Source organism: Acipenser ruthenus, chromosome 18 (genome assembly GCF_902713425.1).
Source record: "Acipenser ruthenus chromosome 18, fAciRut3.2 maternal haplotype, whole genome shotgun sequence".
NCBI lineage: Eukaryota > Metazoa > Chordata > Actinopteri > Acipenseriformes > Acipenseridae > Acipenser > Acipenser ruthenus.
The window spans coordinates 1756644-1777684 of record NC_081206.1 but is presented as its reverse complement, the minus strand read 5'-3'; the positions used below and the strand labels follow the sequence as shown (position 1 = coordinate 1777684).

At 40.9% G+C, this 21041-nt stretch overlaps 1 protein-coding gene and 1 long non-coding RNA gene across 13 annotated transcripts; both read right to left on the bottom strand.

The window, feature by feature from the left end:
• Nucleotides 1-1012: 1012 nt before the first annotated feature.
• Nucleotides 1013-11855, bottom strand: LOC131698568 (RNA-binding protein 39-like). Of its 12 annotated transcripts, none has more exons than XM_058990729.1 (18): nucleotides 11520-11855; nucleotides 9878-9949; nucleotides 9588-9656; nucleotides 8045-8094; nucleotides 7575-7772; nucleotides 6984-7049; nucleotides 4941-4994; nucleotides 4698-4815; nucleotides 4428-4580; nucleotides 4051-4188; nucleotides 3871-3936; nucleotides 3584-3788; nucleotides 3251-3337; nucleotides 2978-3010; nucleotides 2567-2681; nucleotides 2292-2397; nucleotides 2106-2184; nucleotides 1013-1930 (listed from the first exon to the last, which is right to left on the bottom strand). In XM_058990729.1, exons 2-18 carry the CDS (start codon nucleotides 9926-9928, stop codon nucleotides 1830-1832), a joined length of 1689 nt encoding a protein of 562 aa, XP_058846712.1. In that variant the 5' UTR covers nucleotides 9929-9949; nucleotides 11520-11855; the 3' UTR covers nucleotides 1013-1829. The 12 variants fall into 12 exon arrangements, with proteins under 12 accessions (XP_058846712.1, XP_058846717.1, XP_058846718.1 ...); XM_058990734.1 differs by adding an exon at nucleotides 8459-8608 and having other exon boundaries at nucleotides 9488-9949; nucleotides 11520-11854; XM_058990735.1 differs by adding an exon at nucleotides 8459-8608 and having other exon boundaries at nucleotides 9583-9949; nucleotides 11520-11854.
• LOC131698570 (uncharacterized) lies at nucleotides 5562-6977 on the bottom strand. Its single transcript, XR_009307635.1, has 2 exons — nucleotides 6040-6977; nucleotides 5562-6000 (listed from the first exon to the last, which is right to left on the bottom strand). It is a non-coding gene; the product is annotated as an uncharacterized LOC131698570 (long non-coding RNA).
• Nucleotides 11856-21041: the final 9186 nt, after the last annotated feature.

The window sequence follows — 21041 nt, the reverse complement described above, 5'->3', positions numbered from 1 at the left end:
AGAGGCTAGATAACGACATATCTCTTGAAGTCCAGTTGGAACACGGAGACCCGTTTTCACAGTACACTCCGCTCAGGGTTGCTGTACCACACTCCCTCCTAATATAATATGGCCTGGTATATAAACACAACACAGAACTTGTCTGTCATTGAACAGACTTTCCTCCAAAATACCTCCTGTTAGTTATCAGGCCTGCCCAGACTTGTGGTGGGAAAATGGGGTGCATTACTGCATTCCATCACCTATATATACACACACATTGAAATGGATGTGTACAACAGAGTGCAGCCAATTACATAAAAGAACTTCCCCTCTGCCACGACGTAACCTCACATTCATAACTTAAGAACCATTGATTTTAAAACACCAAATAAGATCCGAGGACTGAAGGGCAAGTCAGCAAATGGCTTTCTACTCCAGGACCACACTAACTTTCAGTGTTAAAACAGAACAAAAACCTTCTTCTCCCTAAGATGAAACCAGGCTCTCTCTACCACTTTACTTAATAAGCACTTCCACTTCCTGTTTTGACAATGAAGTTTCAATGGCATGAGAACACTTTAGTAAGCTGACAGAATCCATTATTCACAGCATTACAGAAAGATCACTCTGGAACATTAGCCTGTTACAAGTTTCAACTGCTGTTCTGCAGATGCCCCAGCAGTAACTAAATAAAGAACACACCAGCCAAGATGGCTTTGGAACTGGTCCACGGATACCATAGTTTCAGCAATCAGGTGTGGCATGTATGCTGTACGCAATGTTCTTTTTTCAAGACTCTTGGGTCCAAGTTGTGCCAAAGAAAAAAAAAAAAAAACTCCACACACAACACAGAAGACTGAGCAGTACTCATACAAAAGAGGATTCTTGGCCCAATAAGCCTTGTGGATGTTAACCTTCCAACAGATTTCCACATGGCTTCACATGAATGATTAATGTTAATTCAACAGATTAAGAATGAAAGTAATGACTTTGTTTTAAAAGGTCATACTGTTTCTTCATGGACCACAACTTTGTTATTTTAAAAGGAACTTTAATCAAGAATTCTTTACAAAATCAATCTTGATTACAAAACCAGTTGTTCAATAGAAATACCAGGTGGTCTCTCTGAATTACACAAATGTGTAATTTAGCTTTAAGAGCTCACAGAGCTTAAAACATTAAACATAATATGCAGACAAACAGTAATACTGCACTTCCTTTTTTTAAACTTTATTTAATAGCAGATTTTTGGCTTTACTTGAAAACAACTTACCCTTCCAATATTGCTCACTGTTCTGCAGTAAAGAAATGCAACATTATATCTGCCTGTCAAATCTATAAAGCATAAGACAACTGTATGTACAACAAACATTTACAAGGACATATGATAAAATGGCCAATGATAGACAAGACCCAACATTAGGCAAGCTGTACATAACACAACTGTAGTCCCTTTATTATGCATGTTGAGTATTCACGCACAATATCTACCAGAATTTTCAGACATGGGTTTGAGATGTAGTTACTTAAATCAATACAGTTTAAATAAGCCCCTTTTATAATTCATATAGTCCTATGAAAATAAAACTTCACAATCTAACATCTCATGTCATGAAACTTTGCAAGGACTGACTCCTTATCCTTTTAATATATTTATATAAAAAAAAAAAAAAGTGTAAAAAAGGACAGGGCAGCAATTTGCTACTCAAGTTCACGACATCGCTGTTCCAATTTCAGATCAGCAGAACTATTTTCAATTCAGTGAAAAAGAATTTGACTGCTCTCTATTATATACAATCCAAGATTGTTTTCATTTTCAACTACAGCATTTTCCTGGCTTTGATCAATCATCGGCGAATAGGCATCAGCAGCTGAGTAGCCATCACAGACTCTGGGAAAAGGTTGTGGTAGGTTGCGAGTGGAACATAGGCTGCAGTGATCATTTTACCTGTAAAAACACCAAAGAAATTAAATCAGATACTTTTACGGTTTAAGAAAAACCTTTCAAGTTTGCTAGCTTTATTATATACAAGCTCACCAAAACAGGCACTCTTTAAATTGTAGAATACAAGAAACATTTAATGTTAGTATAGATGTTGTCATACAGTGAAAAGTTTACCTACCAGCAAACCATCGTCCGTGTAATCCACTAACAGCAGCCATGGCAGCAGAAATAGCAGGACATTTCACATAAATATTACCCTAAAATAAAAAAAAGTATATCAATTGAGTACTGTAGTTATTGAAAGTCAAAATGATCAATGCCAAAGAAGCACCAAAGAATGGATTGTCAGCACTTGATAACTTACTTGTGGTGAGTTTTTATCAACATAAATGTGTACAACGCCTCCGTGTTTGTTGCATTCTTCAATTACATCATCTTGAATCTCTACATCCCATTCTGGATCATTCTCCCTATGAAAACAAGTAAATAAAATGTACCAATTTCTAGTACTTGACCATATTCTTGTTCTTTAGATTTAATTCACAATGTTAGAACAGTGTTCAGCAATACTTAAGACATAGTTTATTGATAACACCAACTTTTCATTTTTATTAGGGCATTGTGAAAATAGCAACTTACGACTGTGGGTTGAACATATTGGACAGCTGGAAGCACTGTGTTGCAAGAGGCTGTGTCGGTAAGGTCATAGCAGGGTTCAGGTTCAGGGCTAAGTTCAAGCCAGGATTCATAGCAGCTAAACAAATACAAATTAAATTAATTCATAGCAAAAAATACAAGAGTTTAGTCACTTCTCAATAAAACTGGACTACAACTTGCTGCTTATTTAAGTATCTCACATGGGATTTTTTTTTTGTTTTTGTGTGTTTAGCCTACTTCAGAGCAGAGTTTCTGAACAGATATTGGGGACAATTGTTTAATTATTATCAGCTTATCCACAAATTGACAAAAAAATAAAATAAAATATTGCAAATGAAAATGTGTATCAATAGTACTGGAAGAGTTTAAGAAAGCAAAGCTGATAAATCTCACCGTCAGGTGGTTGGGTAAGCCTGGCTTGTAAATCTTAGAAAGAATAAGAGAGAAAGAAAGGAGACACACACACACAGAGACACAGAGAAAGAGAGGAATGAGAAGGATCAGTTATATTTGAAGCTGCAAGGAGGTGTGTATTTGTGTAATACTTAAGAGGTTTTCAAATAAATTATGCAACGATATCTATAAATCTTGGGAGCTTTCAACAAGCAGCAAATCAACCAAGTTCTACTAAGTGAATGTTTAATTTGGAGAAAAACAAGCACTTGCCTGTTACAGCTGCCATAGCACCAAAGGCGATTGATCCGCTCATCTGAAGGGCCTGCTGAGCTGCTGGCGGGATCTGTAAACCAGTACCTGGAATACCAAATAAGACATAAGAATAACGGCAAAAATGTACCAATAAATCTGAGACCACGGGGACGGGAGAAAATAGAGAGACATTCAGCACTTGCATAAAAGTAGCTGACGTTTCCCCCATTGTACTTATATATTTAAATAAACCACTAGGACTGTACCTAAAGCCCCCATATATCTCTTCATGATCATTTGCAAAACTACTTTGCGTTTATTTCTGCCTAAACCACAGTCCTTCAAAATTACCTTCTGCGAGCCTGGCCATCAACTGCAAACGACCAGTAGTTCCAAGGTCAATCCCAGTTCTTTCCAGCTCATCACTGTCAAGGAATGAACTTGCATTTGATGCGTCCGTGCGCTCAGTGACATGTCCCACTTTCATAGGTCTGCCAGCCAGCTCAAATCCATTCAACTGTTCCAAAGCCTTTTTAGCACATTCTGCATCTGAAAACTAAAAAAAAGCATCAAGTTTAAAAAGCCAATTTGTCAGCACTTCCTTTGAAAATAAAAATGACATTACAATGCAAGCTTACTGTAATGAAGCCATATCCTTTTGATCGTCCAGTTTCACTGTCCATCATCAACTGAATACTTTCAATCTATCAAAAAAAGAGATCAGTTTCATTAGTTTACAGAAAAAAAACCAAGTGTGTTATTCAAATTGCTTTCCAGGATAATATCCAACTCATAAAAACAAAACAACTCCCCCTTACCCTGCCAAAAGGTTCAAAGATTCCTCGCAGCATTTCCTCAGTGATATTGAAGTGCAGAGATCCCACATAGAGTCTCATTGGTCCAGCATTACCCTTTTGTAAGTTGTTGGCTAAAGCTGCTGCCCTGTTCTTCTCAGCCTAAAAGCAAAATACACAGAACATATTGTAACATGTTTGTTACAGCTCTTTAGTACAAATTATGACCACAAAACAGTAGTTCTCGTGGTTCTCATTTATGCGATAAATGACAGGTGAGGAGTTGATGAGAAATGTGTTGAGCAAATCAAACCCATTTACATTTTACACATAAGATTTCCTGATGATTGAAATACTAAATCACTTAGTTTTTATATATATCACACACACATATATCCTACCTGTGATGCTTGAACAATGATTGGAACTCCCAACAGCCTTTGACCAGTAAGGCCAATTGCCAGTGGCACAGAACTTGCTTCCACAAATTCTATGTAAGCAATCCCCTTTGATCTTCTTGAGTTCCTGTCAGAAATCATCCTCACATCTCTCACCTGTGTTTAAAAAGGCACAATGTTACTTCAAAAGATGCATCTACTTGACTTGGTTTGACCTCAGACTTGAAACAAGAGTATCATTTGTAGCACTACAACACAGTTGGAGGTTCTTGCCTTTCCCACTGCTGAAAAGAACTCTTCCAGATCTCTTGGTCGAATTCTGGCTGCCAGCTGCATACAAAACACTGTCCGTGCATCTCTTTCTTCAGGGGTTAGATTATCAATAGGCTCCCTAAAAGACAAGGCAGACAAACTTTATTCAAGTAAATGTATTGGTAGGAGAAAGAAAAAAGAGATAGATACACACACCCCGGTAAAACATGTTAAAACAGGCATAAACTATCACATTTTACCCACCTCACTGGACTCTTGTCTTTCTTAAATGGGCTTTTGCTTCTAGAACGTCTCCGACTAAAACAAAAATATTTACGGTAAATTAAAATCCTTGAGGGTGTAACTGTATACATCAAAATCACTTCACACATGACTGTGACCCCGTTCATACTACTGGGCTGGCCCAGGGCCGCCTCAGATTTAACCCTTTGCAGTCCATTTATTAAGTGCGTGTCATGCACGTCGGGTCCAATTTATTTACACAGGCGCAGTTAATTTTAGACGCGCTGTTTAAAAGTACTTTTTTCCACAGTCAAACGGGTTTAAAAGGCCCTGCATAACAACAAAGCACTCACTAGGCATCTCCAGCCCCGCCCCACCCTTTCGTTCGCTATAGCTTTCACCTATGTGAGAAATAAATAAATAAATAATAATTTGTCGGACATACCGATCAATCACCTGATCACTCGTTTTATCACCAAACTCCTCAATAATGCGACCCAAGTCATTATTTTATTACTATAACATCTCAAAAAAGCTCTGCAAATGTCCGTGTTCTTTATCAGCCAGCTTGTTTACTTATGACCGCCCCGTTATCTGATACCAGGGCCATGTATGACTATTCATGAGATGCGCCTTTATTTATTTATTTATTTTTTTTACTTGTCTCGGCTCCTGTCGTTCCCACTCTGCCATTGAATGGTTTTCTCGGCTTTTTCCGGAGAAAAAACGACTAAAACCCGTTTTTTTCGTTTCTATAATGATGTCGGACCGGGTCCGACAATGGACCGCTAAGGGTTAAGTCTGCAACCCCGTTCACATTTGCGGTTTAAGGCAATGTCGCGCGTTCACGTGACTGAAAAGCAGGCCTAAAATGTGGCAAACTGCTTTTTTCTATGAACGATAGACTGCACTCAGAATAGAAGAGCTACTGGAATATACAGTAATCCTTGATTTGTAGCAGATGGTTCTTAATATATATTTTTTCAATGCAGCACAGTAGCAATTGTATGGCATATATTAAAAAATAGACTATTTTGACGTAACGTTATGGTGTGTAATATGGCAACGGTCCAAGCTTAACCTAGAAACCAAGAAATAAATAAGGGCGTCTGCTAAGAACCTAGAATGTGGGGAAACAGCAACTTGCCAGGTGTTGACAGGTATACATATTTATTTTCGTAACGGATACTTCAGATTGCAAAGGACTAGTACTACTGTACTACTAATAGTACTACTGCTTCCTCCTAAGGAAAGGCATATTGCACGTTTCTTATTTATACGTATTTGTTTAACCTGCGTGAATACCGTCTTGTTTACAAACACGACTGTTAAAGTATTCTATTGTTTACTTGTTATTTTCTAGTCCCTAACCATTACCACTTCATTGAGGGAAGCTCCCTAAACACAGCAATACACTCATATATAAAATACACTTTGCTCAACATGCATGATATACAATAAACCACTGCTCTATCGCCAGTAGAACATTAATAATAATCACAACAGTCATTGAAATATTACAGCGAGGGTCTCACCCTCACATGGTGCATCAATCTTTATTTGTGGATGAGAACAGTATTTGGTTTTGTGTGTAAAAGCAAACAGCTAAAGAAATGATCGGCATTTTAAATGTAAAGACACACACTTCTGAAGCTGTGTATATCGTTGCGTGCAAAATAAACGGTAGTTGAATATGCCAAGTCGCCAGCACCATTATTGATCACAGAGATCCACAATACTGCAGTTTTTATTTTTATCGCTTTGCTGCTACATAACAAACAAGTTAATTGTGACAAGCACAATTATAAATGCACTGCAGCTTGTATATTATGTGAAAGAAACAACCTGAACGTTAACCTGCTAGATTTTATTTAATATTTTTCTAATTAGTTGTATGATGTAGAATTAATTACCATTCAATATTGATCCACTGCCATCTTGGCTAGCAGAGCATTCAGCTTGATTTACCTTTCGAGCGCGACAGAGAGTATGGAGTGTCTAATGAGCCGTGCAACCACATTGGTCGCAAGTGTGAACGGGGTCTTAGAATAGTTTTATAAAAACCTTAGTTTGATGGTAGGTGGTGGGCCAATCTTCCCTCTGGTGCCACCGTTAAATTTCGGCCCAGCGCTGCAATTAAAAACAAGGTTCATCTCAGTATCCATGCCTGTAATCCTTCTACTCCTGGCATGTGAATAATTTTCATTGACACTGGCGATGGTCTCTTGATACTCAGGTTTAATTACTTACTTCTAATTATGGATTTGTTTGACTTTGTTCAATTATACTTTACAGCACTGCCAACACCATTATGTTGGCAATACATTTCACTCCAGCTTTTCCAATACACTTAACAATTTGAATGTGACAAATACAAATCTGGAAAAGACAATTCATTTGGTTAGTTTAACTGCAACCATGCTTAAGATTCACAACTAGCTATACTTCAGTGGAATTAATTTACTGCCCTTAAACTTGCAGCTCTAACATTTTTACAAACCACTATCCCCTTAAATGGGTAAAAGGGTTAAGACAGACATACAAGTTAATGTATTCCAATCCCTTCTCCCCATTTAATGTTATATGGTTTAAATATGTTGGCACCCCAATTGTGCAAAATTGAGAGACGAACGTGAAGGCACGAGTTAAACTTACAATGGACTCCTGCGTGCTCGGTATCGGCCTCCCCTCTCTTTGCTTCGTGACTTGCTGCGGCGGCGTTCCTTGCTCCGGCTGCGCTTCCTCTCATGACTCTTGCTCGTCTTTCTCTCGCGGCTCTTCTTGCGATCCCGGCTTTTGCTCCTCTTCTTGTCGCGGCTCCTGCTGCGACTTTTACTTCTACTCTTCTTTTTCCTTGGGGTAAAACAATTAAATTTGAAAAATACCGAAAGTACAAATAAACAGAAGCACAAAGAACGTCAAAACATGTTTAAGTTATTGCAGTAATGACACTCAATCTGGGCAAAACTGGTCTCACTTGTTTATGACAATTACAGACCTACAATAAATTAAATTATATTTAGTAACAGAACCAAACACTTGCCAAATTCACAAGTTTGCTTAACTACAGTTTCATACACCACATTTACTATTGCAAATTAATACATTTTATAAACTGCACTTACTTCTTACTGCGCTCCTCATGTCCATTGGCACTACTTGACTTGTTCTCATCCTAAGCAGGGTCGATAGAAGAACATCATGAGGACGAAGAGGAAACATTTCAAGTCGTCAAGGGGAGGGGGGAATGGGAACAAAAAAAATATAAAATGCAATGATTTAAATTATCCAAACATATATAAAACAGTCCTTTAATCTCGGACAAACTTAAGTTGGGTCCTTTAACCACTTTGCTGGCCCCCCTTTTGTTTTTAAATCTACATATTACAGTACCAATACTTAAATCAAAATCAGTGACAAATAGTTTACTAAATGTATCTTTAGCTCAAGTGGTTGAATATAAAATGTGGCACTATATATTACACAGCAAATCTGTTGAATGTTTATGTATTGGTTGAGCAACCCCTCCTGATCAGTACCAAGGCTCTATCTTTGCCTAAGACCAATGTGGCCATGCTAGCAGACAGCCACTAATCGAGTTCCTGTGTTGGATGCCATTCCAGAGATCTTCACCCATTTTCGTTCGAGGACTGTAAGAGCTCGATGCCACCTCTGTCACACATCTCGCCCTGAAGCAAACAGGGATTCACACTGCTTAGTAACGTCGACTCCCAAAAAAGTCATCAAAAAAAAAAAAAAGAATCCACCAATTCTGCCAAATAAAGTTCCAATTTCAAATCTCTTGCGTGGAAACTATCCCTGCTAAAGTCTGAATATACATAAGTCGTCCTGTTACACAAGTTAACATTAAAATGCTTATCAGCAAATTGACTGACAATGTGGTTGCAAATTCCAGTCTGCAAGACAAAGCATAAAGTATTTTCTTTTTACAAAGACAAACTATTTCATAGAAAGGGCAATAAAGTGCTTCTAATTTGAAAGACTTCGTACTTTTGTTAAACTGGTATTAAGACATGCAAAATAGACTTCAAAATTGGATGAACCCTTTTACAGGTATAAACTTTTAAAAACGTGTACTTAAGAATATACCAATGAAAGGGTTAAAGAGACAGTACCCAGTAGTATGAGGAAAAAAAAAAAAATCAGCCCTTTGGAAACTATAAAGTCTTAGCTTTCTCTACCATTCTACCAGTCACTTACATAGACCATCTAAAATGTATTTGTCAGTTGCTTTTAAGCATACCTTGATTCATGCAAATGGTCACTATTGAAATAAGCATGTAACTAAATATTCAGAGGACTACCTTAAACAGATTAATTGGCCAATTTAGGTTGTATATGTAAACTACACAGTATAGTTATGCACCATACCTCCTATAATGTTCTAACCATAAACTCTTATTTCAACAAAACAGCAGCAGCCAATTCTAAACTATTAAAAAAAAAACTGCATGGCATCAACTATACCATGTCTACATTAAACATGAATACTGTCTCTTTTTTAGTTTTTTCAGCTTAAATGGGTTTTCCTCATCCTTTGCATTCACCTTGTTGCTACCAAACAGGTGCTTGGATGTCATGAGTCGAGGTTCTGTTTTTACTTTGGGGACCACAGTACAGCGATACGTTGCGCAATTACTACCTTACTGTTTGACAGTTCACACTGGAATCAAAGGTGAATTCATGGGAGTAGAGGTGAGATATCGTTAGGCAAGTCTACAAAAAGAGATAGATGGGCGTTTATTCATAATTCTGAATTGAAACTACTGCAACAAATCACATCTCATCAGCAAATTAAAAAAAAAAATGCATTAAAGTCAACGTCCAACAGTACATTATATCTAAAAGAGGGTTTGGGGATAGTATTTGATAATACAGCAGTAGTTTCAGGTGTAGTGTATTTTTAAAAACTCACCACCAAACCTGTGTTTACCCACCTTCTTGTAAGGAGCCTCAAGCATGGCTTCAATATCAAAATCATCTGCCATTTTGTCTGTCAGTCAGTCAACCTGGAAATTAAAATGTAAAATACTAACTTAAGCAAAAATAATAATAAAAAGGGCTGTTTACTTTGCAGAACTTTAGATTGCACGTGCATTTAGTCATTTACTTAGATTTTGTTACCAATTTAAAAAAATTATATTATATATGTGCTCAGTATTTGAGCTCACTGGCAACATAACCCTTTTTTTGCAATTACCTGCCTTGTCAACTTCAACAAATCAAAGATTTACACAAACCAACCCTCCCACCAAAAAACTAAAGTTCAAAACCCACACACGATTAAATTAAATAAGTAAATGCCCAGTCGGTTTCACTTTGGTATTACTGTCATTCTTGGCCTGGTCCTTGGTTAATTGACTTAGTTTTACATGACCTTTCAGCAGAATGCCTGTCAAAAAAAGAGCAGGTGGTGAGTTCACTTTGTATGTAGAACCCAATTTCTCTGGAATGAAACATTTTGTTTTTCTTCTTCAGTCCAAGTACACAGAAACATGGACTACAGACATGCAGTGATCGTGACGAAGTAAGTTTTTTCTTTGATGAATTAACACTAATTTCACAATAAAACTTCAACATAATGCAGCACAATAAGCAATTTAACAAATGAATGAATCATGAGTGGAAGTGTGGTAGTGATCGTGTTTTAAACAGGTTCATTTCACCAACGCATTGTACAAAAAATCTAGTTTCAACATATTTCGACTTTGTTGTATATAGAAGCAATTTCCGCGGGGGGGGGGGGGGGGGGGGGGGGGGGGGTACAAACTACATCATGCAACTTACTGATGCTCAGATATAAAGTTGTATTCCGCAAAAAAATGACCTGCTTTGTCCATTTAAAGTATTTGGTAACTCCAAAGTGACCTGTGTGCACAAAAGATTCCACGTGTATTAGTGTTCTGATAGATCAAACATCACCAGGACTTCGACTGGGCCGAATGAGAAGTCATCGTGAGAGGACAGCGGTTGTTAACTATTTCAGAATATATGGGAAACAATATATTTTATATTAAAAAAAAAAAAAAAACTTTATTAATGTTAAGTGGCAAAGTATTAGACTACATAACGTGCATTCCCTTAGGAGGAATGCATAATCAGAACGGTCAGTACAACCCATCGCCAATTTATATTACCCCTGAAAGGATAGACCAGTCTTAACTCGGGACTATCGTAATGCTTCTCTCGAGTAGACGCTGCCGTGGCCCTGGAGAGAATTCGGCTTATTAGACTGCGTCAGCGGCGGCTCGTATGAACGTGCCCGTACGATACCATTTGTCGTCACACCGGTTGGGTTTCCATCTTGCTAGTTTCAACATTGAATAAAAAACTAGCTCAAACGCGCGGAAGTCCGACATTATATTCTAAAAAAATTTTAAAAAACCCGTTTTATATTGTAATACAATCCAACGGTACACCTTTGTTGATGCTCTTTAGTTGTCTGTTATTTACGTAACAACGCATTCCGCCCTCCCTTACATTGATAAATAAACACATAAACAAATACATATTCTCACTATTAACAAAGCTTCCAGTTAAAAAAAAAATCTAAATTTACATCTTTAAAAAGAAAAGTACCTTAAACACAAAGTACTCGATGTGTTATTGACTCCGACCCCCTCCCAAACCGTCTCGTCTCGGTGATGGGTCTGTTTCTAATTCCCAGGCCTCTCCTGACCTCGACTCGAAACGTCCTTCTGTTTAAACGGCTTCTTCGCTCTCTAAATGAAACTATAATGTATCTACAAAACGATCAAGTCGTGATTAACTGATACAACAAGTAGAAAAAGTTAGTTATAATTTGTCTAAAGTTACTCTCTCGCTCTCTCTCACACACATAAAACCAAACCTCCGCTTCTCCAAAATGGCGTCTGCGAGTGAGCGATAAAAAGGGGTTTCCAGAACTGAATGTGCAGGGGCGCCGGTCTCGCCCTGAAACCGAAAGACCGCGAGACCGGCTTGGTTGTGGGCGCGTCAAGTTTTACAAGCCAATCACAGACCAGTACAACTCCGAGGAGCCTATCAAAACACAGCTGGGTTGGAACACGTCTCACACGCACTTGTTTACTGAAAAATCTTCAAATAAAAAATATATATTTGACGTGTGATGTGTTGGAAAGTTTAGCTTTATCATATAATTGTATTTTATTTAGATATGTACGGGAAGGAGAGTGTAATTTAAAGAATGTATGTGTAATTAAGGGTACTGTTTTATTACCTATGTAGGTGTGAAAGAGCATTGCTGGAGTGTTTTGTATACCAAGCTTACAGCACATCATGACTAATTCATAGTAACTTTATACTGTGCAGTAACTTTGTTGTGATGTTAAGTGAAATGGCGGGTTTTTTTAGTAAGGAAACACATACAGTACCTTAAAATGAAGTTTAAAAGCAAACTTCCAAGAGGTGGCAGTAGTGACTTACTAGCAGGACCGGTATGGTCCTCACTAAAACTTAAAAGAACAAGGCGGTCTCAATCTTATGAAAGTACCTCATCATCTTTTTTTTTTTTTTTTTTTAATTAGATCCAGTCTTAGATGATCAACCTTCATTTAAAAACAACAACACAAACAAAATTAACAAAATCGCGCAAGCCAGTCGTGTCATTGAAGTTAGCTAACAACAAAACACTTTTTGTTTATCAAGTACTGTATATGCTTTCAGTACTTACAGTAATGATGGTATGCTTCTGTATCTATGATAGCTGTTTTGCCAGCGGCATCTGAATTTGAATTGACGGTTTAGTGCTATCGCTGGGGAAATCGCCATATTCTTTCACTTCAAAACTGCACCAACTCCTGCCGTGCTATGTTAGTATCGATTGTAATGTGCATTTTGAGAAGCCAAGCTCACGCAACACGATTTTGTAACTTCCAGCTTGCCTCATCATGCACTTGTAAATTGAATAGCAACCGTATCAAAGCGACTCTTAAACTGAACATAACTTTTGGAGTTTTTTTTTATTTTTTAAACTGTTCTCTATTTGTCTTTCTGGACAAAAAAAATACATGTAAAGCGCTTTGGAGCTGTGCCTGTTCCGTTTTTGGTATTTTGTGAGCCAAAATAAGCATTCTTTTGGTGCTGCTGCATGGCAAGCCATGCTGCATTCCCAGCACCAGCACCAGCACCGAGGGACTGGATCACATTCCATATTCCTGAATCTAAATGTGGAGGAATGTGCTGTTCCATCCAAAGACTGCTGTAGCCTAGCCATGGCGGGTCTGATTTATGGAGCTCTGCAGCGGTCTGGAGTTGCCACTTTCCCTTAGTTACATATCCCAGTTTAAGGGCCATGCGATATGAAAATAACTGTACTTGCAGAGTAAAGGGATCACATGAAATGGGTGTAATTACTGAAAGTGAATAAATCACCCTAGTCCAGATTAGTCATGACTTATCATAGCAGCGCAGTGGAAACAGGGCCCATTGTTTCTCACCCTAACACCCTATAGTTATTGGGAATGCGATGTCCAGGCTGATGTGAAGGGTATTCTGGGGTGTGCTGATGTATGACGTATGACGTATGTATGTATGACGTATGCATGTATCTGTTCACCAATCCCCAAAGTTATCCTGTGAAATGAAAGTCCAGCAGGACCTGTGGAAGCGTGTTTCCATTGCCGGGGAATGTTTACGATGGTATTCAAGCTCTGTTTAAAAAGCCCTCCTGTCACCTTTACCAGCAGCAGTTAATGGCTGGCATTAGCAGCCTAATGGGCTGAGCTCTGACACAGATCTGTCTGGTAGCTGCTTGTTAATGTGTTACTGTCTAAATGTTAGGGCCTGGTGTCAACTTCACTGTATACAACTGACATGGATAAAGTCTTAATATGGGACAGCTTCATTTTTCCAAACCCAAACTAAACAATATTTGGCAGCACCAAAATGAAGCCTAGATATATTATGGGCAAAGCACTGGTGACATTGGTGTAGTTTCCTTTTAGGGTGATTTCCCATTAAACCACATATTACTACTACTACTGCTGCTGCTGCTGCTGCTGCTACTACGACTACTATGACTATGACTACTACAAGCTGACCAATTTAGCATTGAATAAAGCATCCACCAGAGGGACATGTGAACGAACACAAGGCACACCGTTTTTCAGTGGACAGCAAACTAGTTTTAGGTGTGTGCCACTGATCGTCTCCGTTGTTCTCAGCCCAGCATCCCTCGGTGTCTATCCCTGCCTGACACTCTCTGCAGGAGTGGAGTGCCTCCCATTGCCTACAGTAATGTGTGCCTGCAAGGGGCTCAGGTATGATATCCCAAGAGGGACAATCCCAGCTCTGCTTTCCAAAGCAAACGACATGTTGCACAAACAAGCAAAGAGACCAGATAATACAGTTCATTTGTTTCAATATGAACCCCCCACCCCACCCCATGTGACTCTAAGAAGAAATGAAATGTGAGTGAAGTTCTAATGAAGTGGTGCTGGATTGCGTAGCAGGGAGGAAGGTGGTGATACAGTGAAGTAGGGAGGGGTGAGGGGAGGTGATGCAATCAATCCAATAGCCCATGTTGTTATGATTGGGTTGCGATTAGAAGAGGGTGTATTTTATTTAATGAAGGTTTCATTTAATGCAATGCTTTTTTTGCTAGTATTTTCTTTTCAGCAGAGCCCATGATACAGCAGTGCTGCTCTGAACCTCTTTTTGAAAAGCAGACCCATAGCTGTCAGTCTGAATCCCATCAGCTTGCCGCATCGCAGATAACAGCTATAGGAACACTGTCTGCTGTTCAGTTCTATTGATGTCATTTAGCACTATATCGCTCAATAAAACCTTATTTATTTTGTTTGTGTGTTTGGGATCTTGCCGCTGGGTTCACATTTCAATGCGTTTTCTTTCATGATGTAAATTACAGGCTGGCTGCTTTCAGTAATACTCGTTTACAGCATTATTAAAAGCTGGACCAAGAAAGATTTTGGATTTTTAAAATGTGTTTGTGTTGTAAGTTTGAATAGGAGCGTCCCTAAGCTGTCTGCCCGTCCTGTTTCCTCCTCTTTCTGATTTCACACACCCAGATTAGCACTTTCTACTTCCATCACTCTGATGCTGTACAGTGAAGTGGGCTGACAAGTCTTTTTTATAAGTTGTGTGGTGGGTGAAGTGTTACAAGATAAATACATCAGTCTCAAGATGAAGAGCTGTATTCCTTGAAACTATGTAAAGACATGCAAGTTTGTAAACTGCAATACCGGTGTTCTTCTGCAGATGTCACTGTTTCTCACTTCTCTGTAAATCCCAGGTATTACTAATTGGCTCTGTAATCGAAGCAGGTGTTGCTAACTGCTAAAATGATTAGTGAATTGGTTGTTAACTAATTTCGACACGTGTGTAAAAGAGGCTCTGTGGGTTTGTCTCGGGAGAAGGCGTGTACGAGTCCAGGGAGCAGACGTGTGGTTACGTTGCTGAAGCGGGCTGTGAGAAAAGCGTGTCAGAAAGCAAGATTAATTCAGTTTAATTGCAAACAACATGTCCATGCTGAACCAGCAAGGCACTGAGAGCATGGACTCGTTCCAAGACCCATCTGGCTAGTTTGCTGAAACACACTGAGTTTGCGTTTTTTTTTTTTTTCCTGGCAGATCGTTTTGTTATGAAAGTTCCCAAGACGTACTTGTTGTGGATCGTATAAGCTGTGTGTTGGTGCCGCAAATGTAACAGGATTGTTAGTAAAACGGGCTGGGCTGGACTCCCAGTATAGTTTATTATATATATAAAAAAAACAGCACAAGCGCTTTTAATTCAGACAGCATTACATTAATATAAAATCAATTTCAATAATGATTTACAATGACATCGGCAACAGTGGAGCATGTGTGGGCAGATACTGCAATCGCAAAGGTTCATTTCTCTTTAAGTGAAAGTGCAGTTTCTGAGTCTGTTCATTTAGGATAAAGCAGACTAAACCCTGGGAAAGCAGTTGTATTTTCTCTGCCCTCTTCAAAATGCTTGGTCAGTATAACACCTCCTTCAAAACATGCACCCCGTGTTTAGCTGCCTAGATAACACATGGCTGTTTGCGTCTGGCATGGCGGTATTATTAGCAGGAGCTCAAGTGAAGACACGTGTGAATTCTTGTGATGTGCGCAGGATTGGCGCGGCTCTTCTGCTGATTTGAGAGATTTCAAAGTCGCTAACACGAGTGTGAAGCCACAGAGATCAGTGCTGTCTCTCTGGCCTCGGACTGGTTCTCTGAGCAGCGGGAACATCGTTTAAACTGCTTGGGCACCGCTTGTCTTTATCTCAGCCTTGACATGACCCCACAAAGTGTTGGAAGGTCATTAATATATCAGACTTGACCAGGCTCTCTAGCCATCCCCCTCTATCCATCTCGTTGTTTTGACACGTTCATGTGCTGAGAGAACCTGTTTGAGGGATCTGGATCTGAAGGAGGGGGAATGAAGTGGATGTTCTTCAGAGAATCGGAGCACCAGTCAAGTGTTTACTACGTTGCTATGCCTGTGTCATCAGCTCTATGATAACGGATGTGTTGGCTACAATTGCCAGATTTCGGAGGGGTTTGCGATAAAACATACAGTTAACACATTCAGATGCAGTTAACGATTTTACTGGTGAACCACAAAGAAAACCTACCTCCAGTATAACCTACCAGCCACTCCTGTAGACTCTGCTGGGGCTCCTCTCTCACTAGTTTATTACACTGAAGGGTTGTGTCACTGGGGCTCTGCTCTCACTAGTTTATTACACTGAAGGACTGTGTCACTGGAGCTCTGCTCTCACTAGTTTATTACACTGAAGGGCTGTGTCACTGGGGCTTCTCTCTCACTAGTTTATTACACTGAAGGGCTGTGTCGCTGGGGCTCTGCTCTCACTAGTTTATTACACTGAAGGGCTGTGTCACTGGGGCTCCTCTCTCACTAGTTTATTACACTGAAGTGCTGTGTCACTGGGACTCTGCTCTCACTAGTTTATTACACTGAAGGGCTGTTTCACTGGGGCTCTGCTCTCACTAGTTTATTACACTGAAGTGCTGTGTCACTGGGGCTCTGCTCTCACTAGTTTATTACACTGAAGGGCTGTGTCACTGGGGCTCCTCTCTCACTAGTTTATTACACTGAAGGGCTGTGTCACTGGGGCTCTGCTCTCACTAGTTTATTACACTGAAGGGCTGTGTCACTGGGGCTCTGCTCTCACTAGTTTATTACACTGAAGGGCTGTGTCACTGGGGCTCTGCTCTCACTAGTTTATTACACTGAAGGGCTGTGTCGCTGGGGCTCTGCTCTCACTAGTTTATTACACTGAAGGGCTGTGTCGCTGGGGCTCTGCTCTCACTAGTTTATTACACTGAAGGGCTGTGTCGCTGGGGCTCTGCTCTCACTAGTTTATTACACTGAAGGGCTGTGTCACTGGGGCTCTGCTCTCACTAGTTTATTACACTGAAGTGCTGTGTCACTGGGGCTCCTCTCTCACTAGTTTATTACACTGAAGTGCTGTGTCACTGGGGCTCCTCTCTCACTAGTTTATTACACTGAAGTGCTGTGTCACTGGGGCTCTGCTCTCACTAGTTTATTACACTGAAGTGCTGTGTCACTGGGACTCTGCTCTCACTAGTTTATTACACTGAAGGGCTGTGTCACTGGGGCTCTGCTCTCACTAGTTTATTACACTGAAGGGCTGTGTCACTGGGGCTTCTCTCTCACTAGTTTATTACACTGAAGTGCTGTGTCACTGGGGCTCTGCTCTCACTAGTTTATTACACTGAAGTGCTGTGTCACTGGGGCTCTGCTCTCACTAGTTTATTACACTGAAGGGCTGTGTCACTGGAGCTCTGCTCTCACTAGTTTATTACACTGAAGTGCTGTGTCACTGGGGCTCTGCTCTCACTAGTTTATTACACTGAAGGGCTGTGTCACTGGGGCTTCTCTCTCACTAGTTTATTACACTGAAGGGCTGTGTCGCTGGGGCTCTGCTCTCACTAGTTTATTACACTGAAGGGCTGTGTCACTGGGGCTCTGCTCTCCTCTTTACAGTCACTCCACACTGCAGCTGCACAGGAACCCCAGGGGGAGAAGGCCCAGCAAGCCACCCTGGGATGGAAGTGCGTTGGTTTGGCAAAACAATTGGAAAAATACAGAGTGTTCAAGTAAACCATTTTAAAGATTGCGTAATTTCCATTTGCCTTGTTTCAATTATCTCTGAAAAAACAATTATGTCAGTCAAGGTCAACTGGGAGAAGAAAAATTTAAACAAAAAACACACAATCAAAAAACACACAATCAGTGTCCTCTGTAGAGACGTCTGATTCTGGGGCTGTTTATTAAACACATTGACGAGAGCAGGTTCAATAAGAGAGGCTGGGAATGATGTGGAAATAAGTCGTTTGAAGACGAATGAAAGAATCTTCTGGTTCTTCAAGGGGAGAAACACTCCACTTACTGTATAGCGGCGCAGAAACATTAAGGGTTTGCTTCACAGACACGGATTAGGATGAGTTGTGGACAACCTAATGCTATCATAGATAAGGTAGCCTGATTAGTGCTAATATGGGTCTGTGAAAACATACCCCCTGCCCACTGCAACACGTTTGGGTTGAATTCAATAATTTTCATTCAAACACTGCTGTACACCCCATGTCTGCATGTGCAAAGGACTGGCTTGTTTAAATACCTCCACTTACCCTGAGCCTCTCGTACCTCTCGGTACCCAAAGGGGTTCAACGGGATTGCTCCTTTCCAGCTGTTACTGCGTGCAAGGCTGGGAAAGGGTCTGAGAAGCGAATTCATTACTCATCCTTTGTCGTTATAAACTTTATCACTCTGCATTTTTTTGGAGTTTAATCTCATTCTTTCCGTTGTGTTCTGCAGTGGCTGCTCTTGCCAACTTTCCGTAATTAGCGCTCCTTCCTCTGGAGGCTGAGCGGCGAGCAGCGAAGTGTAGATTTCTCTGGGGGATTTGGACAGTGTAAACATGACACACATCTGGAGGATGCAGGATTCTTGACACTTCACAAGGAACGGCCTTTAAATGAGTTCAGGCTGACATCTCCCACGAAGCACAGGCATTCGTCTCCCAGAAACTCAGGCCAGGCTGCTTTCCTCTGTGCATTGTCCCTGTTCCTCTTTTTTACATTTTTTTATTTAGTGCTCAATTATTTTACCCCCAATTTTCTCCCAAATTTAATGTTCAATTGTTTTTTTTTTCTCCCTCACCATATCAATTCCCCACACAGTTCAGGGGAACTGAAGGTTGCGTGGGCGCCCTCCGATCCCACCACCAAGCCAGCTTCCTCTTCTACACCCAGGAACTCGAGAGCAGATGTCAGCAAGCTACCGCCCTCTGGAGGACAAAGGCCAGCCCTGCAGATGTCGCCCAAACTCTGTGGGTGCCTGGCCGATAGGGTCCGCTGTATTGTGTTGAGGAGAAACCGCCTCTGCAGGTTTGGCTTCCCTAACCCGCAGGAGCGCCAAGGCCAATCCGGAATCTCCAGTGCAGACCTGCGACTTCACACAGCCAGGACGTGAACCTGCGCTCCCCAGACTGTACGACTCCTCCTGCACACCACGCGGCCAGTGAGCCACTCAGGGACCCTGTGTGTCCTCCTTTTATACATCTGAGCCGTCCACAGCCTTCCCAACACCCCCCAGTCTCACCCAAAACAAGAGCCCTCTGTCTTCACTGGTACACTGAAACTGCGCTCCATTCTGCAATCATGTTGTACACAATAAAAGGGAAGTGATATTATCCACAACATTAAATTCCCCTTTATGAACTGGCTGTCTATGAAAATTTTCCGACAGGAAATTAAAATACAAATGCAATAAAAACAGGATTCATTTCTGATACGATCACACGCAACACATTTGTTCAACAAACTAGCAATTTTGCACACGGTTACAATCTGGAAGCTTTACAAACCTGGCTGTGTAATAAAGAAGCATTGCTGTATTTTTGGGATTGTGGGGGAGTTTTCGGGGTGCTGCGCTGCGGTGTGATGAATTCTTTCCATTACCCAGACGGAATCGATGCTCTGTAGTCCCAGCTGGCCGCTGCATCGCAGGGAGAGTGGAAACTCCTGACCCGACCCTGTCAAGAGCACACTAGCTCCTTCTAATGGAGCTCTGGCCCTGTGCCTGTCGCTCCCAGCAGAATGAAGTGTTTATCTGTGCACATGGACGCTGCCCGGCCCTTTCTCGTTCTGTTTGTACAGACAGGGTGAGAGACCAAGTCCGTGAGAGAGCTAGGCAATGAGAGCAGACTGGGAATGAGAAAGACTTGGGAGATGTTTCTATTGTTTCATGTGTGCGACTAAACCCTGTCCGTCTTCTCTGATTCTTATTAAAATCCATGCCCAGTGAAAAGCAACTGCACCCCCTGTGACCTGCAGGAGCTGAACCTCCCTTTCATGAGAGCTGGAGCCCTTTCCCCCAGCTTCTTGTATCAGTCTCCTCACCAGCATGTGTTCTGTAGGGGGCAAGAACCCAGTGGAACAATGAACATATCCAGTGGTGCCTGCTGCAGCTGACAAAGTGTTTGATGATGCAGCCGTGGAGTTTCAGTGTAAACAAAGCATTCTATTACCGACTTTTTCCACGTCCCTGGAGCAGCTTGCATTAACAGAGTTCCAGGGCAGGTTTGTCCCAGAGCTGAACTTTACCCTGGTAACACACAGCCCTCACACTGACACTGAAATGGCACAAACTCATTGCAACCAAAGTGTTGTGGGTAAGCTAACCTTACAGGGGCAGGACCGCACCTATTTAACCAGGATCATTTTACTGTGTGCACATTCCGTATGTCATTGTCTCTTTGTATCAATTGTACTGCATACCGTAGATACTGTTTGCTAATAAGCGTGTGTACAGGTGTATACAAACTCAGCAAATAGACGGAGGAGTTGTACGAAATTGTAGGGCAGAAAGTAGGCAAGAGAGAAACAGCTGCAAAAGAACAGTCTCCTGGTCGATGGAGTGTCTGCAGCTGAGACATGGATACAGCAAACAGTGTGCTGTGAAGGGTACCTCAGTGGAGCAGACAGAACTCTGTGGTGCAATATCTCTAAGCCCTTGCATTGAACACCACTTGTATTTATAAATCCGAAGGTTTCTGCAGCCCTGACTGATATCGACATCGCCA